Consider the following 21,055-nt stretch of genomic DNA (forward strand, 5'->3'; position numbering starts at 1 on the left):
CAAGATCAGTTCAAACTGCAAGTTATTGTGAGGTGTAGTCACTTTGCCAAGCCACTTTGCTTGAAGAAAACCCAAACTGTCACCCTCAGCTGAAAGGAAATTGGTTTGGATGGTCAGGAACAACCTGGGAACCACCGTGGCACAGCCCTGCCATGAACTGGAAGCTGATGGATCACCGTCTACAGTTCAGATCACCATGGAATAAGAGGCTGCTATCCAAGAAGTAACCTCTTGCTCCAAAATTGACACCTTCAAGCTTAACTAAAGTTTGAAGCTGACCACATGGACAGAGAGAGAGCCTTTGGGAGGAAAGCTGTATGGTCAGATGAGACAAAGATTGAGTTGTTTGGCCACAATGACCACCATGTACAGAGGGACACTGTACCAGCTGCAGCTGGTGGTGGTGGTAGGATCATCATGCTCTGGGGCTGTTTTGCTGCCAGTGGAACTGGTTCATTGCACAAAGTACTTGTTTTGTTTGTTATTAATTATTTATATTTTTTGTGGGCTTTTTTAAGTTTCTTTTTATTAATGTTTTAGCTGTATTTTATTGTCTTACCTGTTATGTCTTTGTGTTTTAAATCGTACTCCTCATGTACAGCACTTTTTCAACTGTGGTTGTGTGAAAGCGCTTATAAGTAAAGATGGTCTGGTAAAGTGGGTGGAATAATGAAGAAGGAGGATTACCTCAGGGTTCTTCAGCATAAACCATCAGAAACTTGAACAGGACTTGGGAGTTACAACAGGACAATGAACCCAAACACGCATCAGAGCTGGTTGTGGAGGATAAAGCAGCTTAAAACAAGTCCTGACTTCAACCCTATTGGAAAATATATGAACTGTGCTTATAAGTCAAGTCCATGCCAAGAAAAAAAAAACAAATGTAATTGAACTCTACCAATTCTACCATGAATAGTTGTGAAATATCCAACCAGAACTCTGCCAGAAGCTTGTTCATGGTAAACAAAAATGTTTGGTCAAGGTGAATCTTGCGAAGAGACATTGTGCGGAGTTTGCACGTTCTCCCCGTGTCCGCGTGGGTTTCCTCCGGGTGCTCCGGTTTCCCCCACAGTCCAAAGACATGCAGGTTAGGTTAACTGGTGACTCTAAATTGACCGTAGGTGTGAATGTGAGTGTGAAAGGTTGTCTGTGTCTGTGTCAGCCCTGTGATGACCTGGCGACTTGTCCAGGGTGTACCCCGCCTTTCACCCGTAGCCAGCTGGGATAGGCTCCAGCTTGCCTGCGACCCTGTAGAAGGATAAAGCGGCTAGAGATAATGAGATGAGATTAGGTGTGTTGTATGTATAATTTTGACCTTGTGTTGATTTCAGAAAGCCCAAAGAAAATTAAAACTTGTGCACCAAATTCTAGGTTTTTTTTAAATAATAAAGATGTATACTGTACATTCTGCTACAGAAAAAGAACTGTTCAAAGAAATTACTGAAAGCCCAAATATTGCCATGACATGTCACTGTATGTAAGCGTCTGACCACAACTGTAACTGGTTAAAAAGTAAGAACTGAAGTCAAAATTGTAATTGTTGACAAATTGTGGTGGTATAACAGGAATAACACTTCGGAATGTAATTTAAGAAAATGATCAACTTCAGGGTGATTACACACTACCACTTTATTTGCTAGAACAGCACGCCTGTTGTTTTATTCCCGATTTAGTAATCACTACAGTGTCATTTAAGGTGTTTTGTCCCAGCAGTGGTGTGATTTGTGACCGTCTTATCACTGTGCGTAGAAACGGCATGACCTGTAGATTTATCAAGTGAATTAGCCAGGCAGTGAGGGTCTCTCAGATGTTTGCATGGCCTTGTAATGGCCTTTATTCTGATTCTAGCCACTATTTCTTTTTTTCAAGAAGAGAATGTGTTCCAGTTTGGTGGACTTCTTTGGGTGAGAGCAAGCGTCTAGTCTGCAACACATCACTTTATTGTGTGAACTCCATTAATCTTTAGACCAGACCAGTGAAGAGAAGACCTTGGTTTGCAGATCTTTACTAAATACATGCCTGCCTTGAAAATTTCTTCCAGAACGGGAAATGGCATCTAGCTAGCCTCGCAATTATCAACACGCCCATTTCAGAATCCCCATGTGATGGTGTGTCCGACATGATTGCATTTGCACCAGCATCTCAACGATTATGTCTCAGTGATGCCTGGAGGTAAGTCCGAGTTTGTTGACTCGTTACTTGGCTACGAGAAGGGCCTTGAGTACATGATTTTCTTCTTATCTACAACCTTTATCAACAGGTGAATGATAGTCTGCAACTCAACCAGTATCAACACCTCTTCCTTGAAAACTGCTCTTGCTGATCATCTGCTTCCTGTCCTGTTTTGTCCTCTGGAAATCTGCAGCATGTCTCAGAAATACCCCTATACTAACATGGGGGATGACTTTCGATCGCATCAAGACATGTATGCAGATTCGTATCAGAGACAGTCCAGTATGTACCGGCCCAGCGTTAGAGCCTCGTATCAGGATCAAAAATGCTCTACAACATCTTCCAACAGAACGGTAGACTCTCCTGTCCTCAGTTCTGGGACGGCTTTGACATTTCTTCACAGCTGTGGCCTGGATTCAAGCGACATTGCCCACCTTGCAGAACTTCCTGAGCATCTCTTCACGGTTGAAACACTTTCCAAACATCTATTACAAATCAAAGAACGTAAATTGTCTGTGGCTTCATCGACTAGGCCCAGCACAAGTCAGCCTCTTGACGATACTGTGACTCGTGCCTGGGAGGGTCGCAGCCACACCAAACCTGTTGAGTATCTGGTTGATCAACCTGCTCTTCCAGAGCAAGGTCAAACCTGGCAAGACCGCTGGGGAAACCCTCCACGAACGAGCTCTTTACCCACCAGTACCAGCGGTTCCAACAGTAGAAGAAGCAGTGTCCCAGGCTACAGCATCTCCAAGACCACTGACCCATATTGTGGTACCAGAAAATCACCAGAGACCTCGTCACGATCTTTTGTTGACCCCAGACCGAGGCCTTTGCTTTCTCTGAGATTAGAGCCACCTATTGTCATGCCTTCTAGGAAGGAGGCTGCAGACTTCAATTGCAAAATTCCCCCGACTTTTCCTTACACGTGTGGTCTCTGTGGCATTTCTGTCCATTCTACAAAGGTAAGTAGCTTCTTGAGTTTGCATACAGCTATCATTACCACCTCGTCACCAAACCAACAAAAGATGTAAATTAATATCAGCTTTGGACATTCCGGTAAGTTTATTGAGAAACACTGTTGCTCTAATATCTGTACTGCAGCTCATGAGTGTTTTTATACTTTTATTTAATATATAATTTCCATTTGCAATTTAAATTGGTTTAACTTTTTAGTATGGATGTATTCATTTCTTGTAGTTTTTTATTTATTTATTTTATTTCTCTTCCATTTTATGGATTTTGGTTCATAATTTTACTTCTATTGGCACAGTTCATTTTTGCCGGATCTATAGAGAATATAAATATTATTATTTTTTAAAAACATGACGCTAATGTTGCCTTTTAACATTTTTAACAGTTGTCAATTCATTTATTCTGGCAGTATGGGGTAGTCTGTTAAACCTGTGGTTAAGTTTTGGAAAACTGGTAACTTCTGTTGACGGTTTCTGCTGAAGTTATAAATCCAGCTAGAGTTCAAGCTTTTTTCAGTAGACTTTTTTTTTTTTTTATCGAGTAGGTGTGGCAAAAAGTGTTGCTAATAGGTGGGTTGCATCCGACATCACATCCGCCTCATTAGATATGCAAGACATGAAGTGGTGGTCAGCTAAGTTCACTGTTCACAGAGCATTACTATCACTGGTACGCCTTGCTAGTTGTTAAAATGCCCTACGCTTACGTTGTTTGAATCAATCAAACTGGTACAAACTGCTGTGAAACTGCTAAAAGTTTCTTCCGGGTTCCTCATGAAGTGATGCTAAAGGGTGAAAGAGCAAAGGATTTTACCAAAAGACAACAAGGAAGGTGGCTCTTGAACCTTTTGCTGCGATGGAAGGGAGCCGAATCGAACAACGTTCGAGTTTGCATTGATCACTTTGTGAAAGGTTTTTAAATTCCTCTGATTTATTTTGTTTGGATTCACAAATCACTTTTTTCTCGCCATTTTTCATTATTTCATGATGTTTTGAAGTTCAGCAGACACTTCAGTCCTCAGATGTGTTTTTGTTTGTTCGTGGTCACCATATTGTAAACTAATGCATATGTTTTCACTTTATTTATCAAGAGCAATCTTTACAAGGACGATGATGTAGATTGGGCTCCTGCATTGAACTAGATAGATAAGATAATCGAGACAGTCCATGTAAACACACAAGCAGAGTTCACGAGTTAATAGCATGAAATTGCTTCCATGGCCATGCAGTTACAGTGAGCTGTGATAACTTCTCCGTCCTGTTTCACCAATACCCAAGTCTTTAATGATTTACCTGGAAGAGAAGAGCAGGGAGGATTGAGAATCGAGCGGCTGTGGTTTGTTTACACCTGATAGTAAAACTTGTGTCCTAGCAGTCATCACAAAGGTGCATACAAAAAGCCCAAAAATGCCTACTTACCCAGGCATAAACGATACAGGATTTATCTTGTAGTGTCCTGATCCCCAGATCTTTAACCCAGCCACATATAGAAAGTTGTTCGCCTCCATGCTCGTCCAGGTTTTCATCTGTTTGTCCGTGTAGAATGATGTCTGCAACACCAGATAGTTTGAGATGTCCGGGAACTCAATGGATGGATAATTTTCTAACTTGTTGGAAAAATCCTTCTTTGTTAACGTGGAAGGATCTATCCCATTGCAAAAAGCAACCTTCTGAAGGTATCTTGACTGTGCATTGGCCTCTAAACTGCAAAAATAGTCGGAGACGGTTTCACTAGCTCTTCGCATAATGGCAGCCAAATTGGTTTGCCTGACCACCACTTCATTCATCGCAAGTAAACTCGCAAGCAAGAGTCACGTTACTGAACACAACCTATGTCACTATACTTCTGCATTTATTGCATAAAAATTCACAATCCTTTAAAGAACTAAAAAACAAAATCAAATGTATTTTATTTTCTTGATCTTCAGGAGCATTTCTAGTTTTGTTCCATTAACATTTTTCAGTTTAGTTTTTGCTCATTTTAGTTTACGAAATGGTTTGGCATTGTTTAACAAAAATAACCTTTGTGTATGACACAAGTGGGAAAAATCCTGCCAGTGTTGAGACTAATTATCTGGAACTTGATACGAGACGTAGTTATTGTACTGTATTTGTCAGAGCGTCATCTAATTCCATGCAATGTGGATGTATTTTTGTTTTTCTCCCTGTTTTTTTTTTTTTGTAGGACTGGTTTGTGCATGCTCGAGGTAGTGAGCATGCTAAAGGTCAGCATGAACTTGTGAAAAAGTAAGTGCGAGACTCAGCCATGAAAGCTGTGTGGATTATATAATATTATATGTAAATAATATTGAGTGGTATATCAGATATATTCCATTCAGCTAGCATGATACTGAACAAGTCGAAGATGAGTTCAGTCTCATGCTAGCTGAATAGAATATATTTGATATAGCATGAAAAAAGCCAGTGAATATTTATTATTATTATTATTATTATTATTATTATTATACATATTCAGTGGAACAAACCTGGCAGCCATGTTTGTTTACAAATTGTCAGTCGCTTGCTAGCGCTGAAGTTTTATGTGGAGTATGTATTTTATGGCGTGTTCAGTTCACTGTGACCGTTTACTGCGGGTGCCGCTGGCGAACAAAAACGCTTCTGCGCATGCACAGCAGAAAACTGTCCTTGAATATTCGCATCAGCTCCGACGTATGATGTCTTGACAACCATGCAATATCGTAAACCATATTCAACGTTCATTCTCCATTGGGTAGAGTGACATGATACACGTAGGATAAGCGATATGATAACAATATTGCATGCTATCCAACCAAATGAATGAAACCCCCTACAAAGAAACAGAACACACGTTTTTATTCCATCGAAAAGTGTCCTGTATGTATAATAATATATTATAATATATGTAAGGGATCCTTTCAGCAAGCCGATCGTTATCGTGAAATAAACAGAGGGATCATTACTCTGCCACAAAGCGAAAGGGTCTTGCATGACCCTGAAGGAATTTAGTTCATGATGACCGGCTCACTGTACATTATCCCGCTTGTTACATGCCTACTTACTAAAGAATTTAATAATTTGATTTTAAAAATTATTTTCTTGCTTATGGTAATGTGGTCCACAGCAACAGTCTGTTGTAAAGAAATAACAAACTGCTGAATGCTGAAATTGACTAGTCAGAATTGAGTATTCAAATTGGTGAATTTCTTTTTTTCTTTTTCTTTTCCTCTGTAGGTACCCAAAGTGGGCACAGACTGTTGAATCTGCAAGAAGGTAAATAAATCTTGTAAAAAGAAATTTAATCACAGTTCAGTTGTTGGCGAAGGTTATATTTTTGCCTCTTGTTTGTTTTTGTTCCCAACGAAACTCAAGAAGTAGTGAACAGAGTTTTTAATTAAATTTTGAGGAAAGGTGGGCCATGGGCTGAAGAATTTATTTAGATTTTGATGCAAACCTGAATTTGTCTGTAAACATCTGGATATTCTAATATATGGCTTGCCGGAGGTGTGCACTCGACAGAGTGCCCTTCTAGTTTTTTACTGATTCGAACAAAATCAGAACGTTTCACTATTTACAATAAAATCACACGAATTTAAAGTGCATATCAGGAGCAAGATCAATGCAATTCTCCTATTTTATATTAAACTTTGGTCAAATATCTGTAACGTTCTGCATTCTCTGCAATTTTTTTTTTTTTTTTACCTTGCATAATACCAGAAAAATTCAGTTGAAATCGAGCCATTTGAGGCGAATTGGTCCACCTCTGAAAAAACTTGGCATTTGGATTTCCCGGGAAACATTGATTTTCATGATGTCACATGCGGGATGCCTCCTTCTGAATCCTACATCAGCGCTGGTTTGTTTATGAGAAAACGACCTGGTGGTTTTCTGCAAATTTCTTCAACGTTATCGCGTAATTATTAAAATGGTTAACAGATGTATCGTAGGAGGGTGTAGCAACACCAATCTTGATGGGATTAGTACTCGGCTTTTTCCAAAAGACCGGACAATGAGAGAGAAATGGGAGCGCTTGGTCTACACAGGCTGTGCACTGAAACCATGCAAAGCTTGTGCAGCCTGCTGGCGCTTCCACAGGTAACATCACGATTCTGGCTCCAGACTCCCTTGGGATTTTTCCAGATGGGTTTTGTTATTTTATTTTTTTTCTGCTGTAGACAGATGGCCTTGTGCAAAATTACCCTTCTATTTCCTTCACTCCAGACCGCCAGGGCGGTGGTGAAAGCACTAGTGGAAGGATCTTTGCATCCGCGTGTTTCGAGAATCGCATACAAAAGTTGTCATCATATGACGTGCCTGCCTATATAAGGCAACATCCCACGTCATTTGGCCTCTTCTTTTTTTTTTTTTTTTTTTTTCTCGCGTTGGAATCGCATCTCTTCTATTGGAATTGTGTGTATCAGTTAACTGTGGGAATACCTGCGACAATCTACAGTGCAGCTCGTGACTGAAGAGGACTTCAGTGGGACTCGACTCCACGCGAGCTGTTTGGTCGCTAAGGTAACTTGGTTAACATTATTTTGAGGTTGTTTATGCATCGATAGTCATTGAATCTTGGCTGACAAGTTTTCAGGGATGGCTATTATATCGGTCTTGTCACAAACTGTTCGGTTGCCGGCAGGTTTGTCAGTGTTGAGTGAGTTAGCGAATTGGTTGCCAATAACGTTAACGTGTACTTACAACTTTACGTGAGCATCGGTTTTCTGGTTGCTAGTAAATCGTTGTCTGTAGCAGTAAAGTTGCGCTTGCGAACTCGCTAGCCTTGGTTGCCAGGCTAGCAAGCAGCGCTACACCTTGCTTCTTTTCTTAAAAAAAAAATCGTGGGTGAGTAGACACTGAGATGGATTCAGTGAGGTGTTCCACTTGCCCCAACCTAATGGAGGTGCTGGATGCATATGATCGCTGCGCGGAGTGCCTTGGCTCATGTTCTCAGCCACCTGACCAAGAGGAAGTGATGTCTGTGGCTGCCTCAGACATCTTTTTCAGTCAGCCACCAAGCGAAGTCCTGCCAGGTGTTGAGCCCCGTGATTCGGGCAGTGATGTTACCTCTGGGCAATCTGGGGAGTCTGCCTCAGTGGTGGGTTCGGTGGAGGCCACACTGAAGGCTTTGTTTGCACGTTTGCAATTGGACACCCTGGCGCCTCCTACCGGATCTGAGAACATGTTCCTGCGCCGTGTTCAGCGCGCCTCTCCGGTAATTCCACAGTGTCGTGACTTTACTTCTGTGGTGGCCTCTGCCCTGGAGGCTGCTACGAAAGCTGCCTGTCCAGACCAGATGTCTCGCATGCTTGCGGTGATGCAGGACCCCGGTGCTGTTGGCTTGGGTAGCATGCCAGTATTCTTTAAATTCGTTTCTTAAGACAAGGATTTTTTTAAGATGTTACCTTGACAGTTTCGGCGATAAACTTCCACCTTCTTCAAAACAGTCACCAGATGTCGAGTGGTGACGTGCCTTATCAGCTGATGTTACTCTAAGGAGGCGTGAACGTCCCGTCCAATTTGACAGGTAGTTCACGCCTCCTGCTGTCAGGTCGCTCCTCCAGGACGGCGCTCCAGGTGTGTGACAGCGCGTACGCTCCCTCATCCCGGTTCATCGTTTTCTGCGCACGCTTTTGTATCTCCACTGCCTCTAAAATCCAACGCTGGAATTCTGTTTTCTAGGAAAGCGTGCGCAGAGAACGATGAACCGGGATGAGGGAGCGTACGCGCTGTCTCACACCTGGAGCGCCGTCCTGGAGGAGCGACCTGACAGCAGGAGGCGTGAACTACCTGTCAAATTGGGCGGGATGTTCACGCCTCCTTAGAGTAACATCAGCTGATAAGGCACGTCACCACTCGACATCTGGTGACTGTTTTGAAGAAGGTGGAAGTTTATCGCCGAAACTGTCAAGGTAACATCTTAAAAAAATCCTTGTCTTAAGAAACGAATTTAAAGAATAGTTTCAATAGGTAGACATAATGAACTTTCACTACATAGCATGCCAGTAGTCGAATCAAGCATTGCTTCGCTCATTGTGTCTCCCGATGAAGCACTTCGGGAGCAGGTGCGTTGCCCTAACGCTGAGTGCCACCGCACAGATGAGCTACTTTCTCGTGCTTACAACTCTACTGCCTTTCTTGGCAGGGTGTCTAACTCACTGGCACACATGCTTGTTATGCTGCACTCGACACTCAACACATCATTGGCAGACCCACTGGTGGCTGAGGTACTGGAACTTGCATTGCAGGCTATGGGTGTCATTGCCAACCAGTGTGGCACTACCTTGGGCACCTTGCTGCAAGCCCATTGACAAGTGTGGCTGGCTCAATCACCTCTGCCAGAAGTATGCAGGAACAACCTGAGGCACCTCCCACTGGCACCTGGACAGGTCTTTGGGGCAGCAGCACAAGAGGCCCTTGACAGACGTGTCTGTTACAGAGTCTCGCTCCCGTCATGTGGGCATAGCACCTGCCTTCAGAGCTCCACCAAACCCTTCTGCCTCATGCTTTAGGCATGTGGCCCCTAGAGCTGCACAAAGGTCTCCCCATCGACTCCAGCAGCAGGCCCCCAATCCCCCACCTCCCTCATCTCCCTCGGCCAGGCAGGGTGGCGCTCAGCCACATGTGAGTTTTCACCCTTTTTGACAGACGGGTCCTCCCTGCTGTCGTCGTCCCCCCCCCCCCCCCCCCCCCCCCCAATCTCTTCCGAAAAACGTAGACGGGACCACTGACAGGTCAGGGCCAGTGGCAGGAGTTTTTACAGGCAGCCAGCTAGCACGTTGGTGCGAAATAACAACCAACCAATGGCTACTCGCCACCCTTTCAGAAGGGTACCGCCTGCAATTCTGCCGCCAGCCACCAATGCATTCGGGTGTGAGGCAGACAGTTATAACCAATCCAAGACAGGCAGAAGCCTTGTCAAGAGAAGTTCAGTTGTTACTACAAAAAGGAGCCATAGAGATGCTTGACCCCATTGTTCATCCAGGGGGTTTCTTTTCAGTTTATTTTCTTGTTCCAAAGAAAGACAGCGGGTTCAGGCTGATTTTAGATTTAAGAAGGTTAAACCGTTTCTTGAAGGTGCTTCCTTTTCGAATGCTACGAACAACAGATGTACTGCAAGCGGCCACAAACCAGGACTGGTTTGTGACCGTAGATCTCGAGGACGCCTATTTTCACATACCCGTTGCCATGGACCACAGGCGCTTCCTTCGTTTTTCGTTCATGGGAAAGATTTTTCAGTTCATAGTTCTCCCCTTTGGACTTTCTCTGGCACCAAGGGTGTTCTCGAAATGCGTCCAAGTAGCACTAGAACCCCTTCAGAAGGAGGGCATAAGAGTGCTCCCTTACTTGGATGACTGGCTTCTTTGTGTGGCATTGCCCGAACAGGCCAGGGAACATGCTCACCGGTTGCTACTACACATTATGGCTCTGGGGTTCAGGGTGAACCAGAGGAAGTGCAAACTGGTCCCAGTCCAGGCAACACATTTCATCGGCCTTGCCCTGGATTCGAACACTATGCTGGCCAGTCCCACGCCAGACAGAATAAGTTCAATTCTCACTGGAGTGAACCACCTTCGTGTCAGGGGAACTCAGCGTTACGTTTCTCTCCTTCAGCTGTTGGGGAAACTCATAGCGGCCTCAGTAGTCATTCCTCTGGGCCTTCTGTGGCTAAGGGCTTTTCAGAGATGGCTTCTTCAGCTGCGTCTGTGTCCAGTGCAAGACCGACACATGAGGGTGAGAATAACACGCTGTTGCATGCTCATGCTAAGACCTTGGTCCCAGGCACACTTTCTCACTCGTGGAGTTCCACTTGGTCCCCCACCGGGACGGTGGGAGGTTATCCAGACAGATGCTTCCCTCATGCGTTGGGGTGGAGTCTGGTGTCGGCAAGGTGTGAACAGCACCTGGCCTGCTCCGTGGCGCACGTCCCACATCAACACACTGGAGTTGATGGCGGTGTTTCTGACGTTGCGCCACTTTCAGGAAGTGCTACGGGGCAAACATGTATTGGTACGTACAGACAATATGGCAATTGTTTTCTATATCAATCATCAGGGGGGCACAAGGTCTGTAGCTGCACTTCAGGTGGCTCAGAGTCTCTTAGTATGGGCTCAGGACAACCTCCTTTCCATAAGAGCATCTTATCTACCTGGACGCCTAAACAGTGTGGCAGATGCTCCGTCACGCGGCAAGGTGTCTCAAGGGGATTGGAAACTGCATCCAGACACGGTGGAACAGATCTGGAAAACCTATGGGAGAGCAACTGTGGACCTATTTGCGAGCAGACAACTCATTGTCCGACATGGTTTTCCCTGGGAGAAGAAACAGCAGCGTTGGGCCAGGATGCTCTGGCCCATGACTGGCCGAGGGCCATCCTTTAAGCCTTTCCCCCTCTACCACTGTTGTGGAGGACTCTCTGCCATGTGCACGATCACAGTCACCATGTGCTATTGATAGCTCCTCATTGGCCATCCAGGCCATGGTTCCAGCTCCTGCTGTCACTACTAGTGGGACCCCCTTGTCAGCTGCCCAGCAGGCCCGACTTGCTGATGCAGATGGAGGGCAGGATTCAACACCCATGTCCCGAATGCCTGAAGCTCTGGGTGTGGCCCTTGGGGCCCCGGGGCTACTACTGGAGTGTTCAGAAGGGACCAGGAACACTGTGGTGAACGCACGTGCAAAATCTACCCGACGCTTGTATGCAGGCAAGTGGAAGGTGTTCTGTGATTTGGTGTGCGGAACGCAACATCGACCCCCTAAGCTGCTCTGTTCCACAGACTTTAGATTTCCCGCAGCACCTTTTAGAGCTTGGCAGGGCTGCATCTACACTTAAGGTGTATGTTGCAGCACTAACAGCCCACCGTTCAGAGGTTGGAGGTGTTTCACTTGGGTCCCACCGGCTGGTGGTAGCCTTTTTGAGAGGGGCAGTTCATCTTAATCCTCCTCATTTTGTGCGGAGTCCGTCATGGGATCTGAACACTGTGCTCGAATCCCTTTGCTTGCCTCCTTATGAGCCCCTGTCAGCAGCTGACATTAAGTGGCTATCTGTTAAAACGGCTTTTCTCCTTGCCATCACAACAGCCCGGCGTGTGGGTGAGCTACATGCCTTCTCAGTGAGTACTGTTTGTCTTCGTTGGGGCCCTATGTTTGACAGTGTTTCATTGTGGCCTAACCCAGCTTTCCTCCCGAAAGTCTTATCTCCCCAGTTTAGCAACCAGCCGATTTTGCTGACTGCTATACCAGCGGACAGGACGGACTTGCGTGCAGAGTTGTGCCCTGTCAGGGCTCTGAGGTTTTATTTTGATAGGACGGCAGCCTTTCGTACGACAGACCAATTGTTTTTGTTTTGGTGGTGCTCCGAGAGGAAGGCCTCTGTCCAAGCAGCGGCTCTCCCGTTGGGTTGTGGAGGCAATCACCCATGCCTATGAATCTATGGGATGTACTGTGCCCTCTCCTGTCCACTGCCATTCGATGTGTGCTCAGGCAACATCATGGGCAGCTCTCCAGGGTGTACCACTCTCTGACATTTGTGCTGCTGCAACTTGGTCCAATACATGTATATTTGCCCGGTACTACAGGCTAAATGTTGCGTCCATGCCATTGCTGTGTGCAGCTGTTCTTCCAGAAGGTGGTGATGCTCTTCTGAATTCCTCATGACTGGGTTGGTATTCGTCTTCCACTAGTGTTTTCAGCACTGCCCTGGCGGTCTGGAGTGAAGGAAATAGAACGCTGGTTACGAATGTAACCGTGGTTCTATGACCAAGTGGAAGACCGCCAGGGTCTTTGGTCACTCGGATTGCGCAAGAATGATCTTGAGGCCAAATGACGTGGGATGTTGCCTTATATAGGCAGGCACGTCATGCGTCATGAGATGACAACTTTTGTATGCGATTCTCGAAACGCGCGGATGCAAAGATCCTTCCACTAGTGCTTTCAGCACCGCCCTGGCGGTCTTCCACTTAGTCATAGAACCACGGTTACATTCATAACCAGCGTTCTGGATGAGTGTGTAAAGGGACATACTTTCATATAAAAAAGAAATTGGTCCAGAATATGCACTTTAAAATGGTATATATTGGATGAAACCTAGAACATGATTGTGAATTAATACAGGCATCTGCTTCATTGGCCCAGTTCTTTTTATTACTGTTCTACTGTTAAACATTTAACAAATGAAATTCCTTTGGCACTGTGTCTCCCCCCCCCCCCCCCCCCCCACACACACACACACACTTCTTTTGTGTCGTCCTATTTTGAACTTGTTTTTTATACCTATTAAAATGGTTCAGAAGGACAGATGCACAACTTTAATTTTATCTTCTTGTAGTTTCAGGAATGAAAGAACCGAAGGTAAAACTTCTCTCTTCTTGAACTTGTTAAACATCTCATGCTGTGATGGTGCTGTATCACTTAAAGTGCCATTCCACCACTGGATGTATTCTTTGGCATAAAATACAATATATTTTATGACAACATGACTAGACAGAGAAATATTTTAGCTTCAAAATGATATATCAAACATAATTTTTTGACAACGCCAAGTATATTAATTTTGCGACCGAAGTCACCTACCCTTTTAATTTCCGCGCGGTAGTGAAACGTGATGTCATCGGCAGGTTCCCCTTCTTGTGTACCACGTCACGTGTGACGTGGCACAGATTATCAGCAATGGCAGATAGAACGCGATTTCCACTTGTCGATTGCTGTGCCGATATTCACCATCGACCGTCTCCTTTGGGCATCACTTGCTATTTTCCTTCGCTTCTTTTCCGAAGCTGACAATCGCGTTCTATCCACCATTGCTGATAATCTGTGCCACGTCACACGTGACGTGGTATACAAGAAGGGGAACCTGCCGATGACATCACGTTTCACTACCGCGCGGAAATTAAAAGGGTAGGTGACTTTGGTTGCAAAATTAATATACTTGTCGTTGTCAAAAAATTATGTTTGATATATCATTTTGAAGCTAAAATATTTCTCTGTCTAGTCATGTTGTCATAAAATATATTGTATTTTATGCCAAAAAAATACATCCAATGGTGGAATGGCACTTTAAGCTGGGGTTGTACTTGCTTTTAACTATGCGCACACAAGATGACTCCACAGATCTTCTCCACAGATTATGAACCAGTTTCTTACCATGGTTTATGTAATAAGTTTAAAATAAATGCCATTTTGTCTTCGTACCCATCAAAGGCCATTATTATTATACCAATCACTGGGTTTCTTAATGTATTAATTTGTCCTGTAAGTTTACAAGGTGCCAACCAGGAGGGAGGCCTCGGATTTCAGTGGCATCGTTCCCCCAGTTTTTCCTTACTTGTGTGTTCTCTGCAACATCACTGTCTTTTCTGAAAAGGTAAGTAATCGTCAGAGAGGCAAAATTCCTACATTTTCATGTAATTATATACCTAGAGTGCCAGTGAAGACGTTCAGATTAACACAGAAAAAGCAGGTAAGCTTTAAAAAAGCTATTTTGCAGTCTATGATAGAATCTGAACACTTCAGTCCAAGGCTGAATAACGAGACCATGTTGCTCGATACATACATAGCACTATGCATTTATTTGAGTTTCATGTGATTGATATGATTGCACAGAATTACGCTAGTGCTTATCTGATGTACGCAACGTCTTTCTTTTTCCTAGGACTGGTCTGTACATGTTACAAGTGGTCAGCATGCTCAGAGCCAGCTGGATCTTATGGGAAAGTAAGTCAGTCAGTTCAGTTCTATTACTGAGTACACCAATGCTTTTTTTTTTGCTTGTCAGCTCAAAAATGGATTTTACACTAGAAAATTTTACTAGTCATTTGGAAGCTGTAAACGTGGTGTGTAATTTACATTGCAATTTACCTGATTGTTACAACTAGGCTGTAGGGAATTCAGTTGTCATGGCATGTAGAAATCACCAGACTGTACTTTTGTACTGTATTAATCGAGATGTTCACATGCAGCTGTTAAATGCAGAGAAAAAAGTCTGCCCCAGTGTGTTTATTAAAATATTTGATACTTTTATAAACTATATAAAAGTGACTACATGGTGGTGTAGTGGTCAGCACGGTCGCCTCACAGCAAGAAGGTTCCGGGTTCGAACCCGGCGAGGGCCTTTCTGTGTGGAGTTTGCATGTTCTCCCTGTCTCTGCATGGGTTTCCTCCGGGTGCTCCGGCTTCCCCCACAGTCCAAAGACATGTAGTTAGGTTGACGTGAGGTGCCCTTGAACGAAGTACCTAACCCCTGACTGTTCCCTGGGCGCTCTGGTGTGGCTGCCCACTGCTTCAGATGGGTTAAATGCAGAGGATAAATTTCACTGTGCTTGAAGTGTGCATGTGACAAAGGTTTCTTCTTCTGTAGGTACCCCGAGTGGGATGGGACTGTTCAGTCTTCTAGAAGGTAAACACACCTGGTCAAGAATTGGAAATGCAATTATTAAACAAAGTTTAAAAAAAAAAAAACCTACGCTTGGACTAATTCTTTGTAATTTTATTAGAAATGATGGTCACGCCTCCACTGACAGAGGTAAAAGTCCTCATCTTTTTCTGAGCATGTTAAAAAAATCTTAGTTCTCATAATATCATAGTAATTGTGCTGTATAATTTAGAAGATGAAACCTCGAGGGAAAATACTTCAAACAAGAGGATGCCACAAGCAAAAGATGAAGTAGGTTGTATGTTAACATTCGCTACTGTAGATTTTAATTCTGCTGTTGACGAGTCATTTTTGGTTCTGTTTTCAGCGGAGTTCTCGAGTTGTGAGCTTCACACCATTACCTGCTGGAGATGGCATCACTTCAGAGTTGACTGCCATTGCTAAACGTTTTGGATCTGTCAAGAAATCCTTGTTTCTGCCAAACCGGGTACCAAGTTCATTGCATTTGTGGATGTTGAATATTCATTTGTGTGGAAATTGGGATTTTAAGTTTCGGTACAAGTATGAACAAAATAACCATAGCTTTAGTGTTCACTGTTAAAATTGTCATTAGATTGGAAGATAATGTTTGTTTATTTGAATGTGATGTGATTTCATTTAAAATTGCATACGAATCATCTAAACCCTCAAGAAGGAAATGGCAAAATGGGATTATTATTATTATTATTAATTTTATTTTATTTGGCAGTCAATTAATAACCGTATTCCTGAAGCAAACTTTCAGGTGTTCTTTATTTTCCAAATTCCCTTGTTTTTTCTAATACTTCATCTCTTCCACAGGGTTATGTGGAAATGACTTCTTTAGCTGAAGCTAAGAAACTGGTTGAACACTATTCAGCCAGTCAGCTGAAATTAAAAGGCAAATTAATTCAAGTCACCTTCTCTTCTGAATATAACACACTAAAGTATGTAGTTTTCATGCATTTGATATGAATATGGGTGGCATTTTGTAGCCTTTAGCATGATGTGCTTATTTAGTTGTCTTCACTGTTTTATAATTTGGTATCCTTTTCTTGCTTATGGCCCAGAGAGGCAGAAGTTGGTGGCAAAACACAATCCTGGAGCTCTCACACATACAGGAGATCTAGCCCAGGTAGGCACAGCATTCAGAGGGACTCTCCTAGTCCCAGGAGAAGACGCTCTTCAGAAAGGACTCGATCTAGCCCCAAAAGAAAACACTCCTCAGAGAGGACTCCTTCTAGCCCTAAGAGAAAGCGCTCATCTGAGAGGACACACTCTTCTGGGAATCGGCAAGAAGATTCTCAAAAATCCAAGGAGAGCTCTCGTACGTCCTCAAATTCACACCACTCCTCAAGCTCTGCTGCTCCAAAATCAGGTGCAGATACAGAAGAAAAGAGACGTGTGAGCAAGAACTATCTTGAAAGCACGGATTCAGATGGTGACCTTGAAGGGCTAGAAGTGATGGCAGACGATGGAGAAGAATTGGTGCATGACATTTATGATTCTGAGCCCATGAGAAGTGACCAGCAAAATTTACTATCCAAGCCAATGGATATAACAAACGTTCACATAGAGGAGCAAGTCAAGACTGAAGATTTTCCAAATGCCAACGTATCAGAAGCATCAGACAGTCTGGAGGAGGGCCAAAATTTTGAAGAACATGACAACCAGGAAATAAAAGAGGTAATTTTACGGAAACTGTGGTGTAAACCATACAGTGACTGGCCGTGTTGTTATGAACATCAGTACACCTGTTCATTCATGCAGTTATCTAATCAGACAGCCATGTGGCATTTACTTTTGTCACTTGGCAGACTCCCTTATCCAGAGAGACTTTCAGAAATACTTTGAGGTCTCCATTAATAAAGACTTCCTGATTATTGGTTCACGGTCACAAACTAGGAACACCATCAGTCTAAGAGAATTGTTGAATAGGTAATATGGTAAGAAAAGTACACAGACAATTTTTTTTAAAATTTGTGTTAATTTAAGTACTTCAGGAAAAGGTAGGTCTTTAAATATCTTTTGAAGACTGCCAGTGACCCAGGTGTTTTGACATCTGCAGGAAGTTCATGCAGGACAGAGAAGGGTCTTGATGCATGTCTGCCTTGTACCACGAAAGGTAGTGGGACCAGTTGAGCAGTGTTCAAATGGGAGGGAGTGTACAGGGTGCGATAATTGAACAGCAGTTGAGTTTTGCTGGAATAAATTTGTCCCCTAAGGGCAACTTAAAGGCACGCAGAGAAGTAAACACACAATTAAACATAAAAATTGACAGTGTGCAAGGTGGCAGTATGTGGATAAATAACTGTACAGTGGTACAACGTGTATAAATATGATGAACACCAGTATATTCAAAAATATCAATTTGTTTAAGGTAGAAGGATCCATAGCAGCAGAGTCTGTTTAAAGTGGTATATGTACAGAGGGGATGGTTAGTGCACCAGACAGGTTAGAGTGCATGTGAAGAAGGGGGAAGGGGCTGGAGGGGTGAGTAGAGGGACAAGGATGGCAGAGACTTGAGGAGCTGAACCACTCTGGGGACAAAGGTCGCTCTTTTCCTCTGTGTTCGGCAGCTCGGACAACGGAGCCGGCGTCCTGAGGGGAGCCACTCAAATGCAGGGGACAGGACATGTGAAGGGTCCTGAAGAATCCTGCCTGCTGAGTTTACTGTCTGCTGCTCACAGAGTTGAGAGTGACCTGAGGGGGAGGCCAATAATTTTAGAGCACACCTTGATTGTGCGCTGCAGGCAGTTTTTGTTCTGAAGGCTAAGGGAGGACTTTAAGTTTCAGCTGGTGAGCTGTCGTCCATGATGAGATCTCTGCCAGGCAGGCTGAAATCTGAGCAGAAACATGAGTGTCTGTGGGAGGGAAGGAGAGGATGAGTGTCCTCTGCATAGCAGTGGTATGAAAACCCATGTGAGGATTTGCCCTCACCAGGAGATTGAGTGAGTATAGAAGGAGAAGAGGACCAGTACTGAGGATCTTGTCCGACACCATTGTAGAGTCGGAGTGGAGCAGATGTGGATCACCTGATATGACTGACCCTCCAGGTAGAAAGTAAACCATTGTTATGCTGTGCCACAAATTCCAAGACTCATGGGGATGGGCCAGGTTAATTAGTTATTGTTGCTTACATGTGTTGTGCTTTTTGCCATGGGTTGCTTTTTCATCTAGTTTAATGGCTCCATCAGGCCCTTAAATCACTTGTATTTAAAAAAAAAAAAAAAGAGAGAGAGAGAATCTTTTTGTTGACTATCAAACACTTCTGAAAGATGGATGAGTAATGACAGTTTGTCTGATCTCGCAGCATTTAGCTTCTCTGTGACCACCAGAAGGGCAGTTTCTGTGGCATGTGCTGCTTTGAAGTCAGACTGATTAGGATCTTGGAGATCATTGATGGTGAGTTTTAGGATTTTAGAAAGGAGGAGTTCACATAGAGGAACGTTTTAATAGTTGCTGATGTGTGAAGGATCCAGAGTGGGTTTCTTCAGGATGGTAAGAACTCTTGCTTTCTTGAATGCTTTTGGTACATGACCAGATGTTATAGCGCCACTCAGTGCGTTTACATGCACATAGAGAAAATCGAATTTCTGCCGTAGCTCGACTGAAATTGAAGTTCTAAATGCCATGGAAACACCTTAGCTCAGCTGAAATCGAACCGAACTGGATTTCTCGTAATCGAGCTACACGACCTAGATTATGCGATTGTAGCCAAGCTACTTAGGCTACGTTCACACTGCAGGCTGAAGTGACTCAAATCCGATCTTTTCGCCCATATGTGACCTGTATCCGATCTTTTATTGACGATATGAACGACACAGATCCGATTTTTTCAAATCCGACCCAGGCCGTTTGGATATGTGGTCCTAATTCCGATTCCTATCCGCTCTTTTCATATGCGACTTCAGTCTGAACCGCCAGGTCGCATTCATCCGACTTACACGTCATCAACAAGCCACAAACGTCACTATTCTGCGCTGAAGTAGGCGGCGGGTCTCTCAAAAAAAGTTACAACAACATGGCGCATAATCACGGGTGCAGATAGAGGGGGGGACTCGTCCCACCCAGATTTAAATTCACCTCGTTCGGTCCCCCCCCCCACTTATAGGGAGGAAAAAACGTCTATGCTGTCTTTCTTTGCATAAGGCAAACCTCACGGAAAAATCAAAAGACTAATTACCATTCGGTTTATTGAGGTGCACAGCAGTGTATACATAGTTGCAACAACTCACATAAAACAAAACAAAGACTGATATTCGGTTGGTTGAGCTGCACAGACTGCACAGGTTGCGAGCTCGAGCTTGGTTGCTATGGTAACCCACAACAAGTTTGACAGGCATATCGGGGTTGGGGTTGGTTTGCTGGCAGCTTTGTCCCCCCCAGTTTTTTGTCCCCCCCAGTTCAAAAAACGTATCTGCGCCCCTGCGCATGACATCAATGCGAGGGACGCTTCGGGCTGTGAAGGTTCTGAATCTTCTCAATGGAAGGACGCAGAGGTTAGGGAGCTGATTTCCATTTGGGGGGATGCAGCTATTCAAGCTAGATTGGATGGGTCATACCGCAACCGGGCGGTTTTACTTCCGTAAACACTGGCCATGCTCACTGCGTGTGACGTCGTCGTATCCTGCAATGCGCATGCGGAACACTTTTAGGTCGCTTTTCGTTCATACTGAGGATCACATACAAGTCGCATATATTTGTTAATGTGAACGACCTCAAAAAAATCGGATTTCACAAAAAAATCGGAATTGAGCATTAAGCCTTGCAGTGTGAACGTAGCGTTAGTGCATGTAAACCCTGTCGAGCTACTTACTTCAGCACTGCCCCTTCCGGAAGTGACGAGTGACGAGACCACAAGCGGGAAACACAACAGCCTCGGTCGGCATGACAACAGTAGTAGAAACGTGCACTTCTGGAGCAATGAGGAGATAGAGTTCATGCTCATTCAGCTTAAGGAGTGGAAAAAATATATATATATATATATATATATATATATATATATATATATATATATATATATATCTCGATCGATGTTGCTGTCCTCGTCGTCGTTCTTCTTGTGAACACGGAACTGATAACTTTGTTGCTGTCCTCGTCGTCGTTCTTCTTGTGAACACGGAACTGATAACTTTGTTTAATTCCGGACTATAAGCCGCTACTTTTTCGCTACACTTTAAACACTGCGGCTTATACTATGGTGCGGCTTTTTTTTTTTTTTTTGGCGGGAAAAACATTTTCCCCAGCAACAGTCATTTGTATCAGTCATTTGTACTGACCCTCATCAACATGGAAAATGCTAGAAGAAAAGCTTATGATGCAGCTTTTAAGCTAAAAGCGATATCTCTGGCAGTTAAAGAAGGAAATCGAGCTGCCGCCCGTAATCTTGGCATAAATGAATCGATGGTGAGAAGGTGGAGGCGCCAGCAAGAAGAACTGAGCCAATGCAAAAAGACGACCAAAGCTTTCAGAGGTAACCATAGCAGATGGCCTGAGCTTGAAAACTTTATGGAGGACTGGGTTAACACACAGAGAGCAGGCGGCC

The 21,055-nt window shown here is 44.0% G+C and overlaps 1 protein-coding gene across 3 annotated transcripts in view; it reads left to right on the top strand.

Moving 5' to 3' along the window:
- The window catches only part of LOC132890794 (matrin-3-like), a 47,260-nt gene that overhangs the window by 14,048 nt on the left and 12,157 nt on the right, over positions 1-21,055 (top strand). For 2 of the 3 annotated variants that reach the window (XM_060928032.1, XM_060928035.1), the window contains exons 2-14: positions 2,042-2,172; positions 2,261-3,137; positions 5,329-5,390; positions 6,357-6,395; positions 13,447-13,469; positions 14,375-14,481; positions 14,770-14,831; positions 15,475-15,513; positions 15,611-15,639; positions 15,722-15,780; positions 15,857-15,976; positions 16,330-16,454; positions 16,578-17,193. In XM_060928032.1, coding sequence (XP_060784015.1) covers positions 2,265-3,137; positions 5,329-5,390; positions 6,357-6,395; positions 13,447-13,469; positions 14,375-14,481; positions 14,770-14,831; positions 15,475-15,513; positions 15,611-15,639; positions 15,722-15,780; positions 15,857-15,976; positions 16,330-16,454; positions 16,578-17,193 — 2,154 coding nt within the window. In that variant the 5' untranslated portion in view covers positions 2,042-2,172; positions 2,261-2,264. The remainder of the gene's footprint in view (positions 1-2,041; positions 2,173-2,260; positions 3,138-5,328; positions 5,391-6,356; positions 6,396-13,446; positions 13,470-14,374; positions 14,482-14,769; positions 14,832-15,474; positions 15,514-15,610; positions 15,640-15,721; positions 15,781-15,856; positions 15,977-16,329; positions 16,455-16,577; positions 17,194-21,055) is intronic. The other variant, XM_060928034.1, reaches the window with a different exon arrangement.

This window comes from Neoarius graeffei, chromosome 8, assembly GCF_027579695.1.
Source record: "Neoarius graeffei isolate fNeoGra1 chromosome 8, fNeoGra1.pri, whole genome shotgun sequence".
Classification (NCBI taxonomy): domain Eukaryota; kingdom Metazoa; phylum Chordata; class Actinopteri; order Siluriformes; family Ariidae; genus Neoarius; species Neoarius graeffei.